This window comes from Trachurus trachurus (genome assembly GCF_905171665.1).
Source record: "Trachurus trachurus genome assembly, chromosome: 17".
Classification (NCBI taxonomy): Eukaryota; Metazoa; Chordata; class Actinopteri; order Carangiformes; family Carangidae; genus Trachurus; species Trachurus trachurus.
The window spans coordinates 15044541-15069344 of record NC_139900.1 but is presented as its reverse complement, the minus strand read 5'-3'; the positions used below and the strand labels follow the sequence as shown (position 1 = coordinate 15069344).

The 24804-nt window shown below is 41.6% G+C and overlaps 2 protein-coding genes across 2 annotated transcripts in view; both read left to right on the top strand.

Annotated features, from left to right (window-relative positions):
- The first annotated feature begins 7753 nt into the window (after positions 1 to 7753).
- The window catches only part of LOC311000671 (ubiquitin-conjugating enzyme E2 E3-like), a 33443-nt gene continuing 16392 nt past the window's right edge, over positions 7754 to 24804 (top strand). The window contains exons 1-2 of the mRNA XM_083991428.1: positions 7754 to 7787; positions 8137 to 8258. Of these exons, the coding sequence (XP_083847554.1) occupies positions 7760 to 7787; positions 8137 to 8258 (150 nt within the window). The 5' untranslated portion in view covers positions 7754 to 7759. The remainder of the gene's footprint in view (positions 7788 to 8136; positions 8259 to 24804) is intronic.
- LOC311000027 (uncharacterized protein) lies at positions 8944 to 11860 on the top strand (the record flags this gene model as incomplete). Its single annotated transcript, XM_083990664.1, has 7 exons — positions 8944 to 9097; positions 9254 to 9378; positions 9617 to 9762; positions 10151 to 10253; positions 10353 to 10489; positions 10706 to 10806; positions 11676 to 11860. 7 exons carry the CDS (start codon positions 8944 to 8946, stop codon positions 11858 to 11860), a joined length of 951 nt encoding a protein of 316 aa, XP_083846790.1.

The following is a 24804-nucleotide window of genomic DNA, read 5'->3' as shown; positions in this document are numbered from 1 at the left end:
GAAAGTTGATCATTCACCGGATCAACCAACAACAACCTGACCTTACTCGACAGTTTTCAGTTTCCCCCCCCGACCGGCCCACGTAATCACACCGTGATAAACATCAGTCACTGCGGGGAGACAGGCTGGACCCTCCGGTCACACACCTTCACAACCTTACACACACACACACACAGCAGTGATGGCATCTGATGACATCGGTATCAACTGTAATAGCGCCCATCACCAATAAATGAAGGGAAAATTACTTCAAAATCTCTGATCTCAGTCCTCCACACACCGAGCCCTCAGCAGCAAGTAGCCTAGCCTACTTTGTGAGCAAAGAAATGGTGGTGCCGAACTGTGTGCTGAAATATCCCACTCTTTGCATAATTGTATCTCAAATAAGATTTGAAATGCTTTCTGAAATTTTTCATTTACAGATTTGGATCAAGCGCAGAACACAGTTGAAGATCTGATGTTAAGGATCTGTCATCTTGAAAACGTTGGCAGCACCACAGGAGTCTGTCTCTACACAATAGATGGGATGCCCCTGTCAGATGATTCTTTCTTCGACACATGTGAGAAGACTTTTTTTGTAATTAAAACCATGAAGGATTGTCTTAACTTATCTACATTTTAGCAGTTGAAAAACATTCCTGTTAATTATTTGGTACATATTTATATTCTTCAGGATTAAACAAGTAAGACTGTGATTGTGGGCAGGACTTTCAAGCAGCGCGAGATGTGTCCACTCATGCGCTCTCAATTTCTCCCGCTGTGAGACTCCCGGTCTGCAACTGGCTGCCGCCGCCGCAACGCTCCTCATTTGCATAAAGTTGAACTTCTCTCAACTTCTAATTCACATGTGTCAAACTCTAAGGCCCGTGGGCCAGATGTGGCCCGCCACGTCATTTTATGTGGCCCGCGGGTGGTTAATTATGTCCAATTATCTTTGTATTGAGTTTGACACCCTAACGCTCTCAACGCTCCTTCGCGCGTCGACGCTCCCGACGCTCCCGACGCCCCTCAACGCCAGTCTCAATTGAAAATGAATGACTTCTGGCCGCCGAAACGCTCCCAACGCTTTTTGTGTGAACGCACAGTAATTCCACAGCCCTGTAATACAGACTATCTTCATGAGTTTTTTATTTGTTTGTTTTTTAACCTTTGTAACGACTCGGGAGAATCAGTCTACTTTCTAACTACAAGAAAGGAGAACAGTTTCTTCTACACTTGCTCACATGCAGACGGGAATAACATTTTAAATGCATGTAAAATCTAATGCAGTTTTCATTTTCTCTTCATACAGGGTCTCTGAAAGACAGGCACATTGAAAGTGGAGCTGTGATCTATGCCATATTCACACCGAAGGAAAACCTGGAATATGCTCCTCAAATACCAAAGCTAGGGTTTGATGAAACCTTTGGAGAGTCTGTCATTCGATGCTACATTATGCTCAGGGTACGTCTTAATAACTGTGATAGTTGTGATTCAAGTATTAGCATCTGAGACTTGGATATTTAAGCAATATATCACGACAGGCCGTGGTATATGCTCATTATACCACGGCTAAGGGGCGTTGTTCGGCCCGACGCAAAGCAACCAATCAGATCGCCGGATTTCACCTTTCCGTTTTATAATATCAGATATATAGCAACTTTGTAAAATCAAAAGATAATTAATTACTGTAGAGGGAAAGGTCCAATGGGAAAACACTAACCAACCTAAAGATCAATTTAGCTTGCATGCTCCCCCCTCTAGGGGTGGGATACTTCAGCCGCTCCATGAATTTATTTGGAAGACTGTTTGTGTCATATCATCCAGTCAGAGTTTTGTTAACACAAGCTGTTCTTATTGTATGTTTCATTGACTTTAGGGGGAATACGAAATGATGGTGGACTTAGAAAACGACTCTATTAACGGTCTGAAACACACGTTGGCAAGCATTAGTGGAATCCCAGCACATGTCCTTCATTACAGGTAATTTAGAGTCATCACAATACGAACTGATGTTACAGCTGGTGACCCTGTTTGTCAACAAGGGTTTCTTTATTCATCTTGTACTCCACATCTAGTGCTCAAGCACGGTTAAGTATCCTTGTTCTTCTGCGTTCTTATACCTGCAGGGGTGGACACGAGCCTGCTGCCAAACTACAAAGCTGCGGCATCTCTGCGGGTTCAACAGTTGCCTTCTCTTTGTCAACGTTTTGGGCCGAGGCTTCGTACGACAAGACTTTCTTCATTCATGACGTTGTGCCTTCAGTTCAACAGACTCGGAAAGGAATCAGTGTGTTCCTGTCCTCACTATATGCTGTTGTAAGCAGTTTATATACAGTAGTATACTTTGTGATCTATACTATTTGCTTTACTCATCAGTCACTTTTTTTGCACTTGACAAGCTGGCTGAACAGTAAGTCCGGCGAAGAGCCGTGTTTTCAAATGCATTATTCTTTTTTTTTCCTCTAGAAAAGTCACCATCCCAGTGAAGTACAAAATAAATTGGTTGCCTACATAAGGAAACTGACTGGATGCAACCCTCTGGCCCAAGGTTTGCATCAGTTATTCTGCAGGAACGAAACGATGACAAAGAACCAGAAGGTAAACAATAGAAGGTTGTTTAATTCTACTTTTTAATATCTGTATGGTCACTTGAACAGCCATCTAACCCTATGTATTGATTAAGAATTAAAAACCCTCATTACATTATACTAATGCTTGTTATTAAGTCAGTAGGTGGTAAAAGGTTTTATTGAGTTTGATTGTTATTGAAATTAACTCACAGCCGTGGTCATTTTCAACGTAATCCTGATTCAGTCAAGGGGGTGTTCTTCATTTCTTCATTTCTTGTTTGTGACTTTGTTGTAGATTGCAGTTGTGGAAGGCCTGTACGTGCTCTTCAGAGAGCTTTTGCCCCAACTTGGATCTGCACGAGGAGATAAAGTCATCAAGGACCTGAATGTCTTTGAGAATTCATTGTACTGCTGGGCATATCTCATTTCAAAAGCAAAGGTATGGTGGTGACACTGAGGCTGGACTGAAACAACTGAAAAGTACTCGTACACTACTGAATATACTTAGATAATATCCGTCTTTTTTTTTTCTCCCTCTTAATTTCTGATTTATCTTGTCTGACAGAAATTCTCTCAGACTCATGAGGACTATGCACTGATCGCTCTCACAGCTGAAGATAACAGACGTTTCTGTGAACCAGTCAGAGTACCAGGAGTACCAGGTGCCTTTGAACGAGCGTACGTTCTGCAGAAAATCAGAGGTAAGACTAAAGTTTCTGTGTGTGGGGAAAATACCAAAAATATGTGTTATTGTGAAGAATTGATGTGTGAAATTTGTATAAACTGTGGTCAGGTGCTAGTCGTCACTAGCCTAGAAATCTAGACGCACCCTAGCGGCAGCAAATATATTTGCTCCATAGGTGGTCTAGACTAGAGCAACGACACCACCACTGACTCCCGTGATAAGCATTTTGCGCCCCGAGTGGCAGGATATGGGTATTGCAAAAGCGCCCAGAAAACTCATTCACTCCAATGTACAGTATGTGTGTTGCCCACTTGCTTGTAAATTGATGAAAACGGTCGTGTTTTTGTTTTTAGGTGTCTTGGTCATATCAAATTATACTTATAATTTTATTACAAAATGTAGATTGAAACATTTTTTTGTTTTTGTTTTTTTTACTCGCCTGTGTGTAAATGTTTATCTGTAAAGGGTCCTCAATGATGCTATTAACGTGAGTGATCTATAAATGTCCTTAAATTATTGAAAATACCACACTTGCTCATTCACCAACAATGCAGGGTTGTCAGTTCTTGGGCGCTTTTGCAATACCCATATTCCGCCATCAGGAGGCGCTTCCATTGGACCACTGCGTGTCGTTACTCTCTTTTTCAGTGCTCTAGCCTCCTGAGACCCGAGCTTTTTTCTGGTGTGCATTTTTTTATTTCTCTTTGCTATCTGGGATAAGTAGGACCTAATAAGTACAATACCTAAAGTTTGTCTTTGTACAGGAAGTAGTTTTTGCATAAAATGATGTCCTCATATGAGGACACTGGGATTATCACAACATAAAAAAACTGTATTAGCTGTTTGGGACCAGAAGGGCCCAATTTGTGTATATTCAAAATTTCAGCTTTCTACAATAAGTAGTTCTCTCAAAAATCAGTGTCCTCATATGAGGACATTGGGTCGAAAAACAATGAATCCTACTGTATGTAGAATACAGTGACATATGGAAGTTCAAAGGGGTTTTATTCTAAAATGCCAGATCGGATTGGCCAGATTTTTTCTGAGTGTCATCCTGAGGTCAAGTACTATCAGTCTGAAGTGGAACGGTCAAGTAATAACGAGTAGTTTTTAAGAAATATGAATCCTCCTGAGACCCTGCGTCCTCATACGAGGACATTATTTTTGCCTCTTAGCACCATGATACTCCATTTTTAAAAACTTTGACCTATTAGCCACATTTAGGGACACTGCCTGTGCCATCTTGTGGTGATATCAAAAAAAACAACAACAACATGGTACTTTAATAACATAACATAGTCCCAATGTCCTCAAACGAGGACGTGACATTTATTGATGTCCTAGTCTGCTACTATTACTAAAATGTGTCAAATTTTAATGCCATATGAAGACAGAGACATTGTTGTGCATAAATACACTGGTTTCATTCATAAAATTTTGATTTAATTCTTACCTTGGTCTTTTATCTTCCGGGAACTGCCATAGAAGGCTCCGGCTGAAATTCCCGCCATTTTTTCCCCCAAAAGAAATTGGTGTATTTTGTGATATCACCACAAGTTGGTGCAGGCAGTGTCCCTAAATGTGGCTAGGTCAAAGTTTTTAAAAATGGAGTATCATGGTGCTAAGAGGCAAAAATGTAATGTCCTCGTGTGAGGACGCAGGGCCTCAGGAGGCTAGGTGGGTCTAGAAAAGAGCCATAGGAACTTTTTGAGTCTCGAACACCGTTTGTGTTCACCAATCACAGCGCTCTATCTGTTAGAGAGTCGTTGGGCGGGCTTAACGCAATGACGACATACATTTTAATTGGCTGGTCAGGTTAACGTCATCATGCTCTTTGCTCTGATTAGTCGTAGCGCTCAAGCGCTACCCTATTGCGTGCAGAGGCAGTTTGAAAGACAGCCTTCATCCCGCCCCCTGGATTGAGCCGAGGTCTACCGGTCGTTGCCAGACTATACATTTTAATGATATAGTCTGGCTTGTCAGGCATCAGTCATCACCTCATTGTACGACAATATTAATGCCTTCTACAATAGTATACTGGGTTATCATTTGCTGCTTCCTACTCTCTGGTAGTGGTTCTCTCTTGCATAGATGAATAGCCCACGTAGTAAATGTGTGATTTTGCCATGGATTTCATGTTTTACTCTTTTGTTCAGATGGAGTCAAAATTCCAAACTGCACAGAGGAGATTTTGCGAGAGACCTCGTTACAGAGAGCCACTGACATTGAGAAAATCTTGCTCAGCTTGCCTCCATCATTCAGAACATATCCTCTCTGGATTCATCACGACAAGACGAGCGGTCTGAAGTATGTACCACTAACTTTTTACTTTTTATTTAAAGCTACAGTTGGTAAGTTGACGAAAGACGTGATGTGTCTGCAGCGCCTCCTCCAGCTCCCTCTACCTGACCTGAGCTTTAACTACTGCACATAGGTTTTGTTTGTATTTTTCTGTTGGCAGTTTAGAAAAAAGAGTTTTCATTATTTGAGTTGTTGCTGATAATCTTACTAGCAATATTTTTGGTAGACAACACTTTGAGTGTAATGAATAAATAGTAGAGTTGGAGAAAGTTTATGATTAAGAATCAGGATTATTATTATTATAACCTTTATTTATTCTCGAGAGATTATGCTCAAGCCATGATTGTCTGTAACCTAAAGTATTACATGACAGCTTCCAGGTCAACATCCAGAGTACCTTTGGATGTATGGTTGAAGAACTGAAATCTTTCCCTCTTCTCAATGTGACCCCACCTCTACATCTGAAGAGTCTGGGGGTGACTAAGGGTCGCCTTGTTCTGCTGAGTGAAGGTAACCATCAAATCATATTCATGGCGCTGATTCCTCTCTGTGCACATAATGTTTTAAAGTGCATTGTTACGGATTCATGCTCCGGATGGCTTCTTTTGGGTGTGAATTTTTCTTTTTTAGACAACCTTGGCGTTTATCTGCATAAAGAAAAACGACCCGCAGATTTTATCTACGTGCACGATTGTCTGGATGGGGAAGTTAAAGAGGAGGATGTGAATGTGCTGGCAGCAAAGTGAGTACTTTGACATTAACAGGTTTTTTGGGTTTTTTTTTTTTTTAAAGAAAGAAATCAACTGATAAAATATATTAAATTGTGCAGTAGAAATACAACAAAACATATTACAATACATCACATAACTTAGTATCTTATTTATTTTTCTTAATATTCAACACAGGACTGGTGACCATCGAGATGACGGATCACTTGTCACAACCAGGACTCCAAAGGAGGCCATACTGGTAACATGTCTCTCCTTGCTAGATCTTAACTGTTATTTAAGTGCAAAATATGTTTTTTGTTATGAAGTTTCTACTACATCAATAACAGCTTCATAGAATATATGTCTTTGTTTTCATTAGGTCCTGATAGACACAAGTTCGTCCATGGCAGAGGAGTGCTACAGAAATGCAGGAATAAAGAAAGTTGACGCCGTTAAGGAGCTCTTTGACAACTTTGCATCGAGAAGCATGGCTTATGATTTCCATCATATCATTGGTCTGGTGAAGTTCGATTCCATGGTGAAAACTCTTCACACATTTACTGAAAATCTGGAAAAGTTCAAGGCAAGTGTTCATGCCCCCGTCCAGCTTGACGTCCCATTCCCAATGTTGTTGTCTACCTAAATAGAAATGTTTTTATTTTTAGGAGCACATGCGTAACCTTGAGCCAAATGGATGTACTCTGCTGTATGATGCGCTACGACGTGGTGCGATAGAGTTGGACAAGGTCAAGACGACGTTTCCAGAATGTCGACTTCGCATCATCTGTCTCACTGATGGAAATGATTCTGGGTAAATTCCCTTCTTTGTATTATTGTGCTGTGCTACCACCTGTTGATATTGTAACTACAAAGATATGCATAAATTGTTTATATTATATATACATTCCACACCGCTGCTGAAAACCAAACCTCTCAACCTGTATGATCATCAGAGCCTCTGACCCGGTGTCACAGCTCTCGTCTCGGTGGCACCGCGAGTCCATGACACAAACGTCCTGTAAACCGTATTCTCTTGTTTATGACAGATTAGACTACACAAATACACACATTGCCACCTCTTCCATAACATGTTTATGATAATCCATCGATCCAGCGATTGATTATTAAAAAGGCTTGGTTGAAAACAAACACACATTACTGGGAGGAGGCTTAGGAAAACAGCGGAGAAGTGAGCCAGTGAGCCACAATGGCGGCTACTGGCAGGTACAATGTAAACAGGTCATTATCGAAACCGTCAACATTTTTTTAATGATTAATTCAGACTTAATATAATTTTTTATGGAAAAGCAATATTTTTATTCTGAGACAAACTGTAATAATGTGCTATACAAATAAACTTGCCTTGCCTTTATTTGGGGGCAGCTGAGTTGATAATCTGAATACTGTCATATTTCCATAGATCCTCAATGGAGCCAGTTGCAGTTACAGCCAAACTGCTCAAATCTGACATCATTGTGGATTCAGTCCTTCTTGGAGACGTGGAAAACAATATGCTGCACGGAATCAGCAATGCAACAGGTATGTGTTCATTATTGAATCATATATCATCAATCTAGCCACACGGCTTTGGTAGATATCCTGTAAAGTAAAAAAAAAAAAGGATGTAAAAGTGGAGAACAGGTGGACTGACTTTGTCTCAGCAGGTCTGACATTATACTCAACAGTTGCTAAGTGGCATCAAATAAGTCTCAACCATTGGAAGAAAAGAACACTAAGATTTTAGTTGAAACACTAGAAAACAAAAAGCAAATTGTAAATATCTGTATGTATTGTTATTCACATATGTTTATATATTTTTGACTGTACGTTTTTATGTCATTTAGACACGTATTGCATCTCCTCACCACATACCCCTGATTGCCTCTAGGTGGATGCTGTTTCAAACCACAGTCAACCAAAGAGGGGTTGAAGCTCTTTGAGATCGAGACAGTTTTGTCTCTGGAGCAGAGGAAACCCAAGAAAAAACTAAACCCAGAGTCTGTCAGTAAGGTCAGTGGCAGTATCTTGCCGTTCTGTTCTTTTTACTGTTTTAAACTCGTGGTTTGTCATTGATGTGGTCGTTGATTTTGTCCTTGTTGTTTTGTAGCGTGCCCTAGTACACATCTTTGCTACTCATGGGTATGACAAATGTCCAGAAACATCTTTACCAAGTCAGATAAACAACAAAGTAACAGGGACAGAGAGGTAAGAGTTCATAACACATTTTCTGTATACTAATTATAAAGTTATTGTGACATTTGTCCATCTGTTGATAACCACATTCATCATCTGAACTATTTAGCAGTTTTTAATTGTCAAACAAGTTTCATGTTCAACCACCAATATATTGAACATTACAAAAAAAAAAAAAGCTCCTTCTCAAGGTGAAATAAATTTTCTAAATAACAGTAAAAAACCAAATGTATGAAGTTTAGTAAGATACAGAAAAACAACAACTTCAGATGGATTCATTAAGATTTGGTTAAGACGTTGCCCTTGATCTATTACAGCCATTGAACAGTGACGTAGCTTTGTTGTAGCATCTATTGACCAAATGTCATGATTCACCACAATTATTATTATTTTTTGTTGATTGTCTGATTCATTTATTGACCAGTTGTGGACAAAACTGTGTTTGATCACAGTCCTCTGAGGGATTCTTAACTGCAAAGATTATGATAACAATATAGTATTGATGGTCTTTGAAATTAGTGCTCTGAAAAAACGACTTCGGGAGTCAAAGGACGGACGTTTGTTGGAGAAGGACAAACGAGTCCTGGAGGAGCTGAGGAGCCTGCACTGTGACCCACATCCCTTCTTCACAGTCTTTCCATCAGAGTCAGACATCAGTAGGTGGCACTGTTCTCCTTCACCTGTTTTTACAGAATCTAATCTCAAAAAGAGTCATTTGCAAGTAAAAGTTCATGAAAACCAATATTTCTATTCTGAAGTGTAATCTTTTCATAGCAATGGTTTAAAGTTTTTGTTTGTTTATATCTTTACAGTGTTCTGGAGGATCCTCATGCAAGGTCCTCCTAACACTCCTTATGAGAAAGGAGTGTTTGAGCTGTACGTCCACTTTGGTCCTGAATACCCAGTGGAGCCCCCACTTGTTCGCTTTGTCACCGGAGTATCCTGCCAAACTACAAACAACTTAAAAAGTCACATAGCGTTTTAAAGGTTGTGCCTGTAAGTTTGTCCGTTGCCGTTTTGGTAAGTCTGGTAAGTAAGAAACGTTATGGGGGGGGGGGGCTCTTTTTTAGGAAAATCCTACAGACTCTACCTTTTAAAGTTATATGATGGTAAAAGTGAGCATATACATGTGCGTGTATACTTTTGGTGGTTACGTTCTCTTAACAGTGTGACAGATTTACCACTGCAACATCAACAGCGTGGGCCGCATCTGCCACAGCATATTTGACCGCAGCTACAACGCCCACATCACCATGAGAGAGATCTTTGATGCTGTGTACGGTCTGCTGATCATCCCTGAGCCTGACGATCCACTGGACAGGTGAGAGATGTACAAGTTCATAAATGAATCATTTTGTAAATGAATATCTGGATATGTTTTGTGTTGCTAATTTTTTTTTAATCGAATTTAGTGCATGAATTTTAAACGTTATTTGTGGTGGAAATGTGTGTTGTCATTGACAGTGTGTCATAATTTATTGGTGCAGCAAAGAAAGTTCACAGACAAATACAGTCCCCCCTTTACAAAGAAAGAGCTTTTACAGCTGTAGCATGTCTGCACCACAGAGTGAGATTAGTGGGTTTTACAGTTTCAGATAATGACACTTGTAATGATAGCAATGCCTGCAATGTATCTTAAAATTCATAATCAAATACATATCGACCACCTTCTTGGCCATGTAATCTCACTTTTTTTTCACCTCTGGAAGCATTTTGGCTGAGGAGTTCCTGACAAACCGTGAGACCTATGAACAAGAGGCCAGGAAATACACAAAGCAAACTGCAGGCCAGTCACTGGATGACATGGAGAAGGTGAATCTGGTGGATTATTATTTCTACAGAACCACTTCTACTTGCAGTTGTTACAATAACATACTCAATGTCTTGTTGTCGTTCTCTTTTATTTTGAAGAAATTGGTGGATTCTGTGCCTCAGTTTGTACCACAGCATCTTCTCTGTCCACTCTCCAAGAAGATGTTTGTTGATCCTGTGAAAACGGTGTACGGCGCCGTGTACGAACGCAAGGCCATTGAAGAACACATCAAGCAGTGAGTTGATCTACTACTGTTGACACTAATTAAAAGTGAGCTGTATTGATGCAGTTATTACTAACCCAAGAAGCCAATGTCATTTGACCTATTCAGAACTGCATGCACTGCGTGCAATAGACTCTTCCATACAGGGAGTCAAACTGCTCTTACCCCCCAAAAAATCTCATCAATCAATCTGCTGTATTGCAATGTGCTGTATCTTCACTGTTGCAGACACCAACATGACCCTATGGTTGGCCCAGGACATGACCTTGATCTCAGTGACCTGACAACAGACTGGGACATGAGGAACATGGTGATGGATCATCGCTCTCGTCAAATTCAGTGAAACTTTGGAGAAAAACGTTTCTTTTTTATGTATGTTAAACTTTTCTAGTTTTATATAGATGTTAACTGGTTCGTTCTCTTTTATAGATCTAGTCCATCGTGTTTTATGTTCATTTAAAGTCTGTCATGTTGAAAATGCATGTCTGAGCAAAGGGTGCAAGTAGCTCATTATTTCAGAGTTGTTTGAATTTTCTTTATTGTGTGTAACCTGTCAGTTATTATCATTGACATAGGCCTTCTCACACAAACCCGACACAAATTGGCGATTTAGGAAAAGCTGAATATGTCCACACTTATTAGTTCTTTAGAATTGGTTTACCATTCATCAAGGCTTCGGTGCTTTCATTCCTGGTTTTCAGTTAGAGGTTCAATATTTTCCCATGGTGTTTTTTCTATGCACAGTTTTGTCACTTAAATAATATTTAATATACAAAAATGTAATTACTTTGGGGAAAAATGTTCTAGTTTGTTTTTGTCTCACTGGTGAATTATATAAGAATAAAACATGACTCAATGACAAGCTTTACCTTTCTTTTGTATGAGCATCAATTTCATGTAAATCTGGCATTAAGTGTGTGGAGAAATTTGAAATTAAATAATTTTCTGTGCATGTCCTTGTAGAGTTTTTTTTAACAGGAATTAATTGAAAAGCCCGTATTCTGGATTTATAATATAGGCTACTGTACAGGGGCAGTGATTTGAGTGCTGGGAAACGTGCATTGTCATTTGATTGAAAAGTCTTTGCTGTGAGAAGTTAATAGCGTTTTGTACTTTTATCCATCTTAACAACAATCATTTTGGACATGATTTCTAGTTTCACGACTGTGTTGCTGTCTCTTTTAAAACGTTTGCGCAGAGAAAGATCCACCACAACACTCAGGCAGCAGCAAATTTGCATCAGTTCCCCCGGAGTCTGATGGTGCAGAGCACTGCAGACACACCAACTCCGGCAACGGACGTCAAGTCAACGGATCCCATATGTCTATGCAGAGCAAGAGCTCCGGCCGCGCGGTGCATCATGGATCCGACACGTCCAGTTGACGGTCCAGTCGCCGTCGTTAATATAATACATCCATGGTCGCCGTATGTGAATTTTCATAATCAAGACTCCACTTTTACTTTATGCAAATTGGGTCCGTCTGACGGATGCAGCCGGCTCCCGAAACTCCGTTCAAACTATCAAACTAGGCAGTGTTGATCAAATATGAATCAAGATTCTGTTACTGCACTACACATTTCCCGCCTCAAATGTTTTCAGAAACATACTTTAGTGTGTTGTTTAACTGTAAAATGAGATCGTTTGTGACCCGGCCGCCATGTTGGAAACGGCAGAGCGAAACTTTCAGTTACAAATGAACAGCCAGCCCCCTTTTTGTTCTCTAAACTCATGATGATGGAATAATTCCACCCCCTTAAAGGGATAGTTCACCCAAAATTCAAATTTCACTCAAACTCACCCTCATGTCGACTAAGGGCTGGGGGAGAAGTTTCACCCCCAATTCCAATCCGCCCCCTAAAGACTCAAGCCCTGAACCCTCACTGACTTAAGTGACGTCAGCTCTTAAGTGACAGAGTGTGAGAGTCTGTGAGGGTCCAGATCGTTAATATAATAGGCATGGTCCAGTCCAGATGCTGTAAACATGAATGGAACAGCACTCTCACACACGTTACCTTGACAACAAAACGTTGTTGACTCCGATCGTTACCGTAGGCTACTTTCAACACGCACAAGGTGTGTGAGGGAGGCGGACTCAAACAAAATGTTCTTTGCTTCCGCTACAAACAAGCTTAAAACATAGGCTATACTTATTTAAAGCAGATATCAGCTTCACGGCCGTTTCGGCTAATGCTGCGTTCAAGGCAGGCTTTTGAAACCGTAAGTTACAGCTTCAAGTCACAACTACGACTTGGTAGCGTTCCAGGTAACCCGTAGCTCGTGTTTTTACCATCCTGTTGTCTGTGAAAGTTCCCTATAACGGCCACTCGTAACTTCCGACCCGTGAACTCGTACCAGATCGAACTGGTATGACTTCACAGGAAGGAAAAACACAAAGTACGAGTTTCTTTGAACGCACCATGAGTTAGCAGCCCCCGCCCTTGTCAGGCATCAATTGGTCCTCGTGCTACGTCACCACATTCACGCGCATCCCTTGGCTGCACACACAGCCCTTCATGCCGTTCTCTCTCCTCATTGGATAACACTTGTATCCCACAAGTGTAGCCCTGTCTACATTAAAAACCCTTGATGATAAATATGTTCTGTTCATGAGTTAATTTCATTACAATGTATTTATTTGTCGTTTAAAAAGTACAGAAAGGCCATGTAAGTTCATATTATATACAAAAGGTTAAAATAATAACAATGGTTGATATTATATAATGTAAATCATTTATTTTGTTGACTCCAGTGTATAGGTATCTGACCTATTCGTCATATCCTCATTCTACCTGTCAGTCTGCTGGGTTGCTATGGTTGTGGGGAACGAGCGTCCTATCAGGCAAGCTAAGTGGGTGGGACACCTGGGACATACGGAAAACAACAGAGAGAGACGAGACGCACATGAGGTGACAACGTTTACATGCAATGTAGCATGAGCTACAGTACGAGTGTTTCCTTCGATTCCAGTGTTAAATGCAGAGTTTACCAGCGGAACAGGGTCATACTGATGCGTACTGAAGGTAAATGTTATGTTTGTGGTAATACGGACTGTTTTACTACTGTTGTGACTATGAATGCTAACCGTGATGAGCGAGTGGCTTGTGCTAACATGCTATCAGTGATGTTGAATGTAGTAGCCTCACGTTACTTGCTGTGTTTAATGTGTGTTACTATAGTATGTTATGTGAACTCGGAATGAGCTCGCGAATATGCACAGAAACTATGAATATGAGTGATTTAGAGCCGTGTGTGTATGCTCGTCAGAGATCCAGACCAGGACAACACATCTTGGACCTTTTTCGTGTATCCTCGACGCGAGCGGCGGCTAGTGGCCGAGTGTGTGACCAGTGAGCAGTCCCCGGATTCTCCTTTCCTCTCTCCCTCTTCATTCATTCCCCCACATTCATCCCCTCATCCTCATTCCCAACCAAACCCATACAAACTGACTGAGGACAGACTGTGAGTACGAACAATCACAAATACACCGGATTAACTCATTACATTTTATTTTGCTCGCTTAAGTGAAGTGGTCACAAGGTTTGAGACCCCACCGATCACAAGCAACGACTCAGGCCTGCATCGTTTGTTTTTTTGGGTTGTGTGCACACAATTGTTATAAATGTGAGATTTGAAAGTGTGTTGCATTCAGGGAATAATAAGTGACACTGATATTGAGAGTTTGTGTAAGAAAGATATTGTTTACCTGTGTTGCTGTGAGATAATTTGCTGTGTCAATACTTCATTGATATAAAGAGACAAGTTACACTTGAAGAAAGTTGTTTATTCTTAGTGGGATTTTACATTTTATTTCATTTTAAGTTCTACTAAGTGGAGGCACCAATTCATTTATTTACTTACCTTATAACCTGAAAAGAAAAAAGGGAATCTTCTCATTAGTTAAACTTCATTAGTACAGGTTAATACGGCACCAACCACAAAAACCTAAGAACCCAGAGCCCGCCCTAATATTAAAGGTGATTCCGAATAAATAGTTTCTCAGTTCATAGGGCAGGGTGCTACATAAATGGAGGCACCGCTGGGATATTTATAATTTTTATTTTCCCAGAATTCATTTCTTTGTGAAGTAAATGACACATTTTCCCTGAACTGTTTTAATTTGTAAAGCAACTCGTTTTTCAAGTAGTGCACAGTGCAGTAAACCCAAACAGCTACCAACATGAGTCAATCCGCCCAACTTGAGTTAAGTAACTGGTGCAGAGGGGAGGGAATATCTGTAAAACATGCCCTTATGTTGTATGGTGTATCAGAAGAGGAAGACATTTCAGTCATAGAGGAGGCAGTGGAAACTATCAAAATACTGGGCAAAGTTAGAGTGAGAGGAAAGATGTTTGACACTAAGACCCAAACTGTCACTGTTTTGTGTGAGTCTAGGGAAGAAATAGACCCGACCAGGGTCCCACTAGAACTTACCTCACCCACAGAAAGTGTTAGTTGGACAATAGCAATAGCTCAACCTCAAACAGACGATACAGACAACTTCTCAGAGAAATTAGCTCAGTTTCTCCAAGATGAAGGAAAAACAATGGATGACATCCCAACAGTAAAACCTAGTGGCAGTGAATGGACCAATAATCCTGAATCCATAATTCGTGCTGTTGGTGAAGTATTGAGGCAAAGCCCCAAGTCCAGTGAGAGTAACAACTATCGTCGTCTCAGAACCTTTTCAGGTATCAGCCCCACTCCCCTCGGCGAGGAGAGCTTGGACAGCTGGCTGGATCAGGCAAGGTTCATGGCTGAAGAGTACGAGTGCTCGGAAAAAGAGAAAAAACGGAGGATTGTCGAAAGTCTTAAAGGACCAGCCATGGAGATCATCCAAGCCGTTCGGTGGTCAAATCCTGATGCTAGTTGTATGGAGTACATACAGGCTATCGATAATACCTTTGGAAGTACTGAGTCAGGAGAAGACCTTTACTTATCTTTTAAGTCTCTTTACCAGAAGCCAAATGAACGATTATCTGAGTTCTTGCGCAGACTAGAAAAATCCCTCAGTAAAGTCATTCGCAGAGGTGGTCTGCCAGGTAACACAGGTAACCGAGCTAGACTTGATCAGCTAATTAAAGGTGCAGTTGAGTCTGATCTCATGTTGATTCAGCTTAATCTGAGAGATAAGAGAGACAACCCACCAACCTTTCTAGATCTGCTGAAAGAGATTAGAGAAGCAGAAGATCTTGAAGCTGCTAGGCGTGGTCTCAGGAAGCCTGCACCCCGTCAACATGTACATGTAACACAAGCGGAGAAAGGAACAGAGTTAGATGTGCATCATGAAACTCAACTCAGAGCAGAGATTGCAGAGTTAAAAGCTAAACTGAAGGAACAAAGAAACCCACTGTTTCAGTCAGCCAGTGAGGGTTACACAAAAAGGTCCAAGGAGGAAAGTAACATTAAAAGTCAACCTAACCAGGAAATACAGTCACTGAGAGCAGAAGTAAACAGTCTTAAAGAACAGTTAAGAGTCATGTCAGTGCAGTCTACTCACTACTCAAAGGGAAAACGAGAGTATGACAGAAACAAAGTGCCATTGAACCCAAGAGCTGCTCCCTTTAAAGTTCAGCCTAAAGAAGAGTTTACTGGTTTCTTCTGTTACAAATGTGGAGAGGATGGGCATGTAGCAACTAAATGCACTGCTCCAGAGAACTCCTCAAAAGTGATTAGAAAGCTCATACGCCAAGTCCGTGGAAGCCCTACAGAGCCAAAAGAGAGCTCTAAAAGCCCAGACAATGGCATTGCCAGAGTGAACAAAATGGAAGTTCCTAAAACAGATTCTGACCTACCTGAAGGACTCGTTGGCCCATCGTCTGTCTGTACCATTAAAGTCAATGATCTTACCTGTGATGCTCTTATGGATTCTGGATCAAATGTAACAATCATCTTTGGAGGATGGTATGACAAGCATCTGTCACATGTCCCTATACAGCCAATCTCCCGACTAGCCATATGGGGTCTTGCTGATTCTGAATACCCCTACAGAGGTTATGTGGTGACGGAGATGGAGTTTCCAGAAGAAATGTCAGGAGTTAAAGGCCCTGTCACAGTTCTTGCCCTTGTATGTCCAGAGCCTCAGCATGGACAGCAGGCACCTGTCATAGTAGGTACAAATGCTTTTTTGTTTCACAGATTGTGGGACATTGCAAAAGAAACAGGCAGCCAACACAAAGTACATTCGATGAGACTTCAGGCCGTGTATAAACAGATACAGTCTCAGGAAAACTTACCTCAGAGAACAGCGGAGGACGAAACCATCGGACAAGTGAAATGGCAAGGTCCAGGTCTACTCCTCATAGCTCCTGGAGAGGAAGTGTACGCTATCTGTAAAGTGGAGAAACAGTCAGTGTCAGGTAATAACATCATTCTTATTGACAATCCAGTTAATCAACAGCTTCCTGCTGGAGTTATGATACAACCAGGAGTATTCCCTGACACCAGCATTGATGTAAATCACTTTACAGTACTGCTACATAATGAGACTCAGAAACCTACCTCCATCCAGGTTGGCACAGTCCTCGCAGAAATGTATGCTGTAGATACTGTTGTCTCCCCATGTTCCTCAGATACTGTTTCTGATCCTCTTGACCCAGAGATCTTTGACTTCGGAAATTCACCAGTTCCAGAGAACTGGAAGGAAAGACTCCGCCAGGAACTCGCGGCAAGGCGAGATGTTTTCTCCGTCCACGAATGGGATGTGGGTTTGGCCGCTGGAGTAGAGCACCAAATCCGGTTGAGTGACACGACCCCTTTCAGAGAGAGATCCCGCCGTTTAGCTCCAGCTGACGTCGATGATGTAAGGCGACACATACAGCAACTGCTCGCTGCAGGTATTGTGAAAGAATCACGGTCCCCTTATGCATCGCCCATAGTGGTGGTGCGTAAGAAAAATGGCTCCATCCGAATGTGCGTTGATTATCGCACGCTCAATCGTCGGACGATACCGGACCAATACACGACACCCCGTATTGACGACGCATTGGACTGTTTAACTGGCAGTAAGTGGTTTTCGGTATTGGATCTCCGCAGTGGATACTACCAAATCGCTATGAGCGAACAAGATAAGGAGAAGACAGCATTTATTTGTCCGGTCGGCTTTTACCAATTTGAAAGGATGCCACAAGGCATAACTGGCGCACCAGCCACCTTTCAACGACTCATGGAGAAGGCAGTCGGTGATATGCATCTCCTACAGGTCATAGTCTATCTGGATGATATTATTGTCTTCGGGAAAACCCTGGAAGAGCACGAACATCGCCTTCTAAAAGTACTTGACCGTCTGCAGGAGGTCGGACTCAAAGTGTCGTTGGACAAATGCCAATTCTGTCAACCCAAAGTCAAATATGTAGGGCACATTGTGTCTGAAACAGGGATCGCCACAGACCCAGAAAAGGTTGAAGTGGTGAAACACTGGAAAGAACCAACTGACCTCAAGAGCCTCAGGTCATTCCTCGGTTTCTGTGGCTACTATCGTAGATTCATCGCCAATTACTCCCATATTGTGCGTCCACTTACCGAGCTCACCAAAGGGTATCCCCCTACTCAGAAAGGGAGGAAAACACAAATCACAGATTCAACAAAGACATACTTAAAGACATCTGAACCATTTGGAGAAAGATGGGATCAGTCGTGCCGAGAAGCCTTTAAGAAGGTCATTGACTGTCTCATTAATGCCCCGGTACTGGCTTTCGCCGACCCTGCAAAGCCATACATTTTACACATTGATGCTAGCACAAGCGGGCTAGGTGCAGTGTTAAATCAGGAACACCCAGGCGGCCTTAGGCCCGTGGCTTTCGCGAGCCGGAAACTCAGCCAGTCAGAGCAGCGATACCCTGCACATCAGCTAGAGTTTTTAGCGTTAAAGTGGTCAGTAGTCGACAAGTTTCATGACTACTTATACGGAGCACAGTTCACAGTGAGGACTGACAATAACCCCCTCACTTATGTACTCACGTCAGCCCGTTTGAACGCTACAGGACATCGCTGGCTAGCAGCTTTAGCCACTTATGACTTCACAATCCAGTACAGGCCAGGACGTCAAAATGTAGATGCTGATCTGTTATCCAGGCAGTACGCCACTGAAATCCAAAAAGATTGGACAATCATTCCACCATCAGGCATCAAAGCTCTCTGTAAATGGGCCCATGCCACAGAAAGCTCAGGTGTACCATCCAGACTTGTAGACCAGCTTGGTGTCTCTCCCGAAGTTATTCCTGAGGTGTATGTTTGCTCAGTCAGTCTTAGTGGAAACACCATTGATCAGCTTAGTTCAAGAGAGCTACAGATTGCTCAGGAGTTAGATCCAGTCATTGGTCCTGTAAAAGCCGCCATTGAAGCTGGCACAGCCCCAGTTCATACCAAAAATGACCCCCCTGATGTAGCTTTGATATGTCGAGAAGCCCCTAAGTTACAACTTAGAGAAGGTTTATTGTACAGAGTCAGACAAACAGTCACAGGCAAGGAGACAAAACAACTAGTCTTACCTGAGAGGTTTCGAACCACAGTCCTAAAATCTCTTCATGATGAATGTGGACATCTAGGAGTAGAGAAGACATTAGAACTTATCAAAGATAGGTTTTATTGGCCACATATGCCTATTGAAGTTGAACAATATATCAAAACATGCGGAAGATGCATTTCAAGAAAGACGCTTCCTCAGCGCTCAGCCACGCTGAATCAGATCACTAGTACAGGCCCATTGGATCTCGTTTGCATAGATTTCTTGCAGATAGAACCTGACAGCAAAGGCATAGCCAACGTGTTAGTCGTTACCGACCATTTCACACGGTACGCTCAGGCCTTTCCTACTAGAGATCAAAAGTCCATGACCGTCGCTAAAGTACTATGGGAGAAGTACTTTGTTCATTATGGCCTCCCAGCCCGGATCCATTCGGACCAGGGGAGAGACTTTGAGAGTAAAGTCATAAAACAGCTTCTCTCTAGTCTAGGAATCAGAAAGTCGCGCACCTCTCCTTATCATCCCCAGGGTGATGCCCAACCTGAGCGATTCAACCGCACCCTTTTGTCGATGCTGGGCACCCTGCAGAACGAAAAGAAGCACAAATGGAGTCAACACATTAGTCAGTTAGTACACGCATATAACTGTACTAAAAATGACGCCACAGGATATTCTCCGTATTTTCTTATGTTCGGCAGGGAGGCGCGACTGCCTGTGGATATTTGTTTCAACACCTGTCTCGACGGAGAGCATGAACCTGACCATCTTCAGTATGTCAACAAGTTGAAACAGGACTTAAAGAAAGCCTACAAACTTGCCACCGAGGCAGCTGACAAAAGTCACTTGAGAAACAAGTCTCAGTACGATCGCCGTGTTCGAGGTCAGCCATTGGCCGAAGGAGACAGAGTCCTGTTGAGAAACCTTGGTCTTACTGGGAAGCACAAACTTCAAGACAGATGGAAGTCCAACCCTTATGTCATTGTCAGACAGTTACCCAACTTACCTGTCTATGAAGTTAAACCAGAGTGTGGATCCGGAAGTGTCAAAACTCTTCACAGAGACCATCTCCTGCCAATTGGTTACCTGGTAAGGATATCAGATCCCTCAGCTCAAACAACAAAACACACGGAACCGTCTGTCACAAGGTCACAGAACAAAAGGAGGAGTCGGAGGCATCACCTGCCCGAGTCTGCAGATAGTGATCCTTCTGATTCAGAATCTGAGTTTGATGAGATACCAGGATATCCATCTTTTGACATTGATGAAGTGGAGAGACATGTTTTGTCTACTTACCGTCAATCAAAGCAGATCCCTAAAGCCACAGAGGAAAACATGGACGTGACAAGAAGTGGTGAAAGTGACACAGACTTACCTGACGAGAAGTCATCTGATGAGTCAGAACCTGAAAACACAGGAAATGAGACAAAGACAGAACAAGAACAAACCTCATCTAGTAAAAGAGATGCTAGAAACAAAGATAGCTCGACTACTAGACATTCACAAAGACAAAACAAACCAGTCATTCGTTTGACTTATGACAAACCTGGCCATTCCATGGATGAACCAGTAACTATTGTACATCATGGTATGGTCATTCAGCTAAACCTGAATCCACAAACTACTGATAGTGCAGCAGATAGAGGTCCTACACCTGCAAGAAAAGCCCCACTCAGGAAACATAGGATTAGATGAGGACATCTAATGGTTTAGAAGGGGGAGGGTGTAGCCCTGTCTACATTAAAAACCCTTGATGATAAATATGTTCTGTTCATGAGTTAATTTCATTACAATGTATTTATTTGTCGTTTAAAAAGTACAGAAAGGCCATGTAAGTTCATATTATATACAAAAGGTTAAAATAATAACAATGGTTGATATTATATAATGTAAATCATTTATTTTGTTGACTCCAGTGTATAGGTATCTGACCTATTCGTCATATCCTCATTCTACCTGTCAGTCTGCTGGGTTGCTATGGTTGTGGGGAACGAGCGTCCTATCAGGCAAGCTAAGTGGGTGGGACACCTGGGACATACGGAAAACAACAGAGAGAGACGAGACGCACATGAGGTGACAACGTTTACATGCAATGTAGCATGAGCTACAGTACGAGTGTTTCCTTCGATTCCAGTGTTAAATGCAGAGTTTACCAGCGGAACAGGGTCATACTGATGCGTACTGAAGGTAAATGTTATGTTTGTGGTAATACGGACTGTTTTACTACTGTTGTGACTATGAATGCTAACCGTGATGAGCGAGTGGCTTGTGCTAACATGCTATCAGTGATGTTGAATGTAGTAGCCTCACGTTACTTGCTGTGTTTAATGTGTGTTACTATAGTATGTTATGTGAACTCGGAATGAGCTCGCGAATATGCACAGAAACTATGAATATGAGTGATTTAGAGCCGTGTGTGTATGCTCGTCAGAGATCCAGACCAGGACAACACATCTTGGACCTTTTTCGTGTATCCTCGACGCGAGCGGCGGCTAGTGGCCGAGTGTGTGACCAGTGAGCAGTCCCCGGATTCTCCTTTCCTCTCTCCCTCTTCATTCATTCCCCCACATTCATCCCCTCATCCTCATTCCCAACCAAACCCATACAAACTGACTGAGGACAGACTGTGAGTACGAACAATCACAAATACACCGGATTAACTCATTACATTTTATTTTGCTCGCTTAAGTGAAGTGGTCACAAGGTTTGAGACCCCACCGATCACAAGCAACGACTCAGGCCTGCATCGTTTGTTTTTTTGGGTTGTGTGCACACAATTGTTATAAATGTGAGATTTGAAAGTGTGTTGCATTCAGGGAATAATAAGTGACACTGATATTGAGAGTTTGTGTAAGAAAGATATTGTTTACCTGTGTTGCTGTGAGATAATTTGCTGTGTCAATACTTCATTGATATAAAGAGACAAGTTACACTTGAAGAAAGTTGTTTATTCTTAGTGGGATTTTACATTTTATTTCATTTTAAGTTCTACTAAGTGGAGGCACCAATTCATTTATTTACTTACCTTATAACCTGAAAAGAAAAAAGGGAATCTTCTCATTAGTTAAACTTCATTAGTACAGGTTAATACGGCACCAACCACAAAAACCTAAGAACCCAGAGCCCGCCCTAATATTAAAGGTGATTCCGAATAAATAGTTTCTCAGTTCATAGGGCAGGGTGCTACACAAGGAAAATTTTCTCCTCGGGTTACAGCAGAGCAGAGTGACGGAGAGACTCGTGTTTAGGCTGAAATACTTCATGTAAGTGATTGCTGACGGAAAATAGGACTATTTAGGACTTATATTAACAAAAACATTCCACTGATATCTGCTTTAATTTTTTTCTGAACAATAAAGGGACATTACAGACGAGCAGCATGGAGGTATTTGGATGTTTTTTGGTGTGACTTTTTGGACGAAGAAAAGTGAGCTCCGTTCGCAACCGTCATATGGGCATGCAGTGCTGCACGGAGCCCCGCTGTAACTCAGAGAAGGCACGGAGTACTCTGAAACTTCTCCCAGCCCTTAGTCGACATGAGGAATTTTGAATTTTGGGTGAACTATCCCTTTAAACAGTTTGGTTTCATTTCTTGCTACAGGAGAGAACAGAAACTGAAGAGACCCCTCAAGACTGGAGGCTTCAAGCGGCAGCAGATGAAACCTGGGAATCTGCAAACTGCATATTCCCTCAGTTTTTTCCAGCAGTGTTTAAGAAATGGCAGCAACAACTGCTTCTATTGAACAAGATAAGTTTGATTGTTCAATTTGCCTGGATGTCTTGAGGGACCCGGTGACAATCCCCTGCGGCCACAGTTATTGTCATGACTGCATTGAAGGCCACTGGAACCAGCCCAAGAAGAAAGGTCTGTACAACTGTCCTCAGTGCAGGCAGGTCTTTAAACCGAGACCTCCGATGAGAGGAAACACAGCTCTGGGCGAAGCGGTGAAAAAGTTTCAGCAAACCAGATATCAAGTTGCAGCTGAAGCCTTGGCCAAACCTGAGGTGGTGAAATGCAGTCACTGTAGGGGGAAGAAGAAGAGCAGAGCTGTCAAATCCTGTCTCATGTGCGTGGAGTCTTACTGTGTGACTCACCTGAGAGCCCACGAAGAACGCTGCCATGGAAAGGGACATAGACTGATCCCAGCTACAAATGATCTGAGAGAGGAGCGCTCAAAGTGTGTGGAAGAGACACACATGGGAGATGGTTTAGTCCCAGACAAGCAGACAACACCACAGGTGTGTTTAAAAATGCCTTAATGCAGAAATGAATCCTTAATTTATCCATTAAAATTCAAATATGTTTATGAATGACTTGACTTACTGTTGAAAGATTAGAATTAACTTTGTATTCTACTAGCACAACATTTAGACTAGAAGAGTACAGATGGCAGGCAAAGTCAACAGTCAGTAGAGTCATCATGTTGTTAGATCTGTGTTATTTGTGGTTAGGGACCATAAAGATGAACATTAGGATAATACTATACTGGAAGACTAATACTGGCATTATCCTAATTTTCAAATGAGGACAGTAATATGAATAGAGTTTAATCTCAGTTTCCCAGGTATTGACTGTAACATATTTTATTTTATAATCTGCATGTTATCATTTGTCACAGATATTTAAAAAGGGGTAGAGAGTGATGGTAAATAAAATCTCCTGATGTCTGTTTTTAGATGGGTGCAATATTCAGCCTGCTTGAGCAACACCGACTGGAGTCCTACCACAAGCAGTTTGTTCAGTTGGGTGTTAAAGATGAGAGAGATTTCCTGGATGGCATCACAGATGAAGACTTAAGCAACTTAGGTAAGATGAACAAATGTCAACATCCTTCAAAGACATCTTAGATTTTTACTTCAGTTCAGTGCTAAACATGCTTGATTCACAGTATTATGCAAGCGTGAAGAGAATTTGAATTTATATAAATACCTGATGCCTGGAGTAATTAACTCATAACTTGTCTGACTTGAACTTAAATACTGTCCCATTTTATAAACTGCTACTACACAAAATGTCACGACCCAATGGAAAATAAGATGATAAAATTACACTTACCTGTAGTTTGCAGGAAATTAAAAAAAGCTGCTTAAAAGTCCAATTATTGCCAGTGTTCGAAGTGTCACATTGTGTTTTTAAGTTTTGATATAATATAAGGATAAAGAAAAAAACATGTTAGTGGAACATTTTGAATTCATTTTGCTTTTTATCTCCATTTTTTTTTGCAGGTTTAAGTCATGTGGAAAATAACCGTTTTTCTGCAATGAAAAACTCCATTCAAACACTGAAAGGTCCAGAGCAACAAGTTCAAACTGTTCAACCTGTGCAAAAATCAGTGGAGGCGTTCTATCTGCAGTACACATACCCCAAATGTCCTCAACCAAAATATATTAAAGGTAAAAGGAACACAACTTATCATGCATTTTAACATTTTAATCATTATTTTGTTCACCTATTGACTTGTTTACAGAATACAGCCTGAGAGCAACTCTTAAAGTGGAAATGAAGCACCCAGCCAATTTGACATAATTTATTAAATGGATTTCCAGTGTGCTTAAAATTAGGCAAACAAACACAACACAAGCATTTAGCATATAGCTAGGGCGCAGCCATCTTGTCGTTGGACAGTCCGTGACATCACGGGGTTGGTTGCCTCCGCTGGCTGACAGCAACATACAGTACAGTGAAAGTGAAGGACATACTGTAGCTACAGACAGAGACGGTAAAACATGAGACTGTGGAGGCACTGGATTAGAAGAGACGCAGAGGAGACCACTACTGTGTTGCTCCTTCTGTGACAACTAGTTTTACAGTGTTAAAAACTAGAAAAAAAACCTCTGTTTTCATTAACTGCCGCTAAAAAGGAGCCG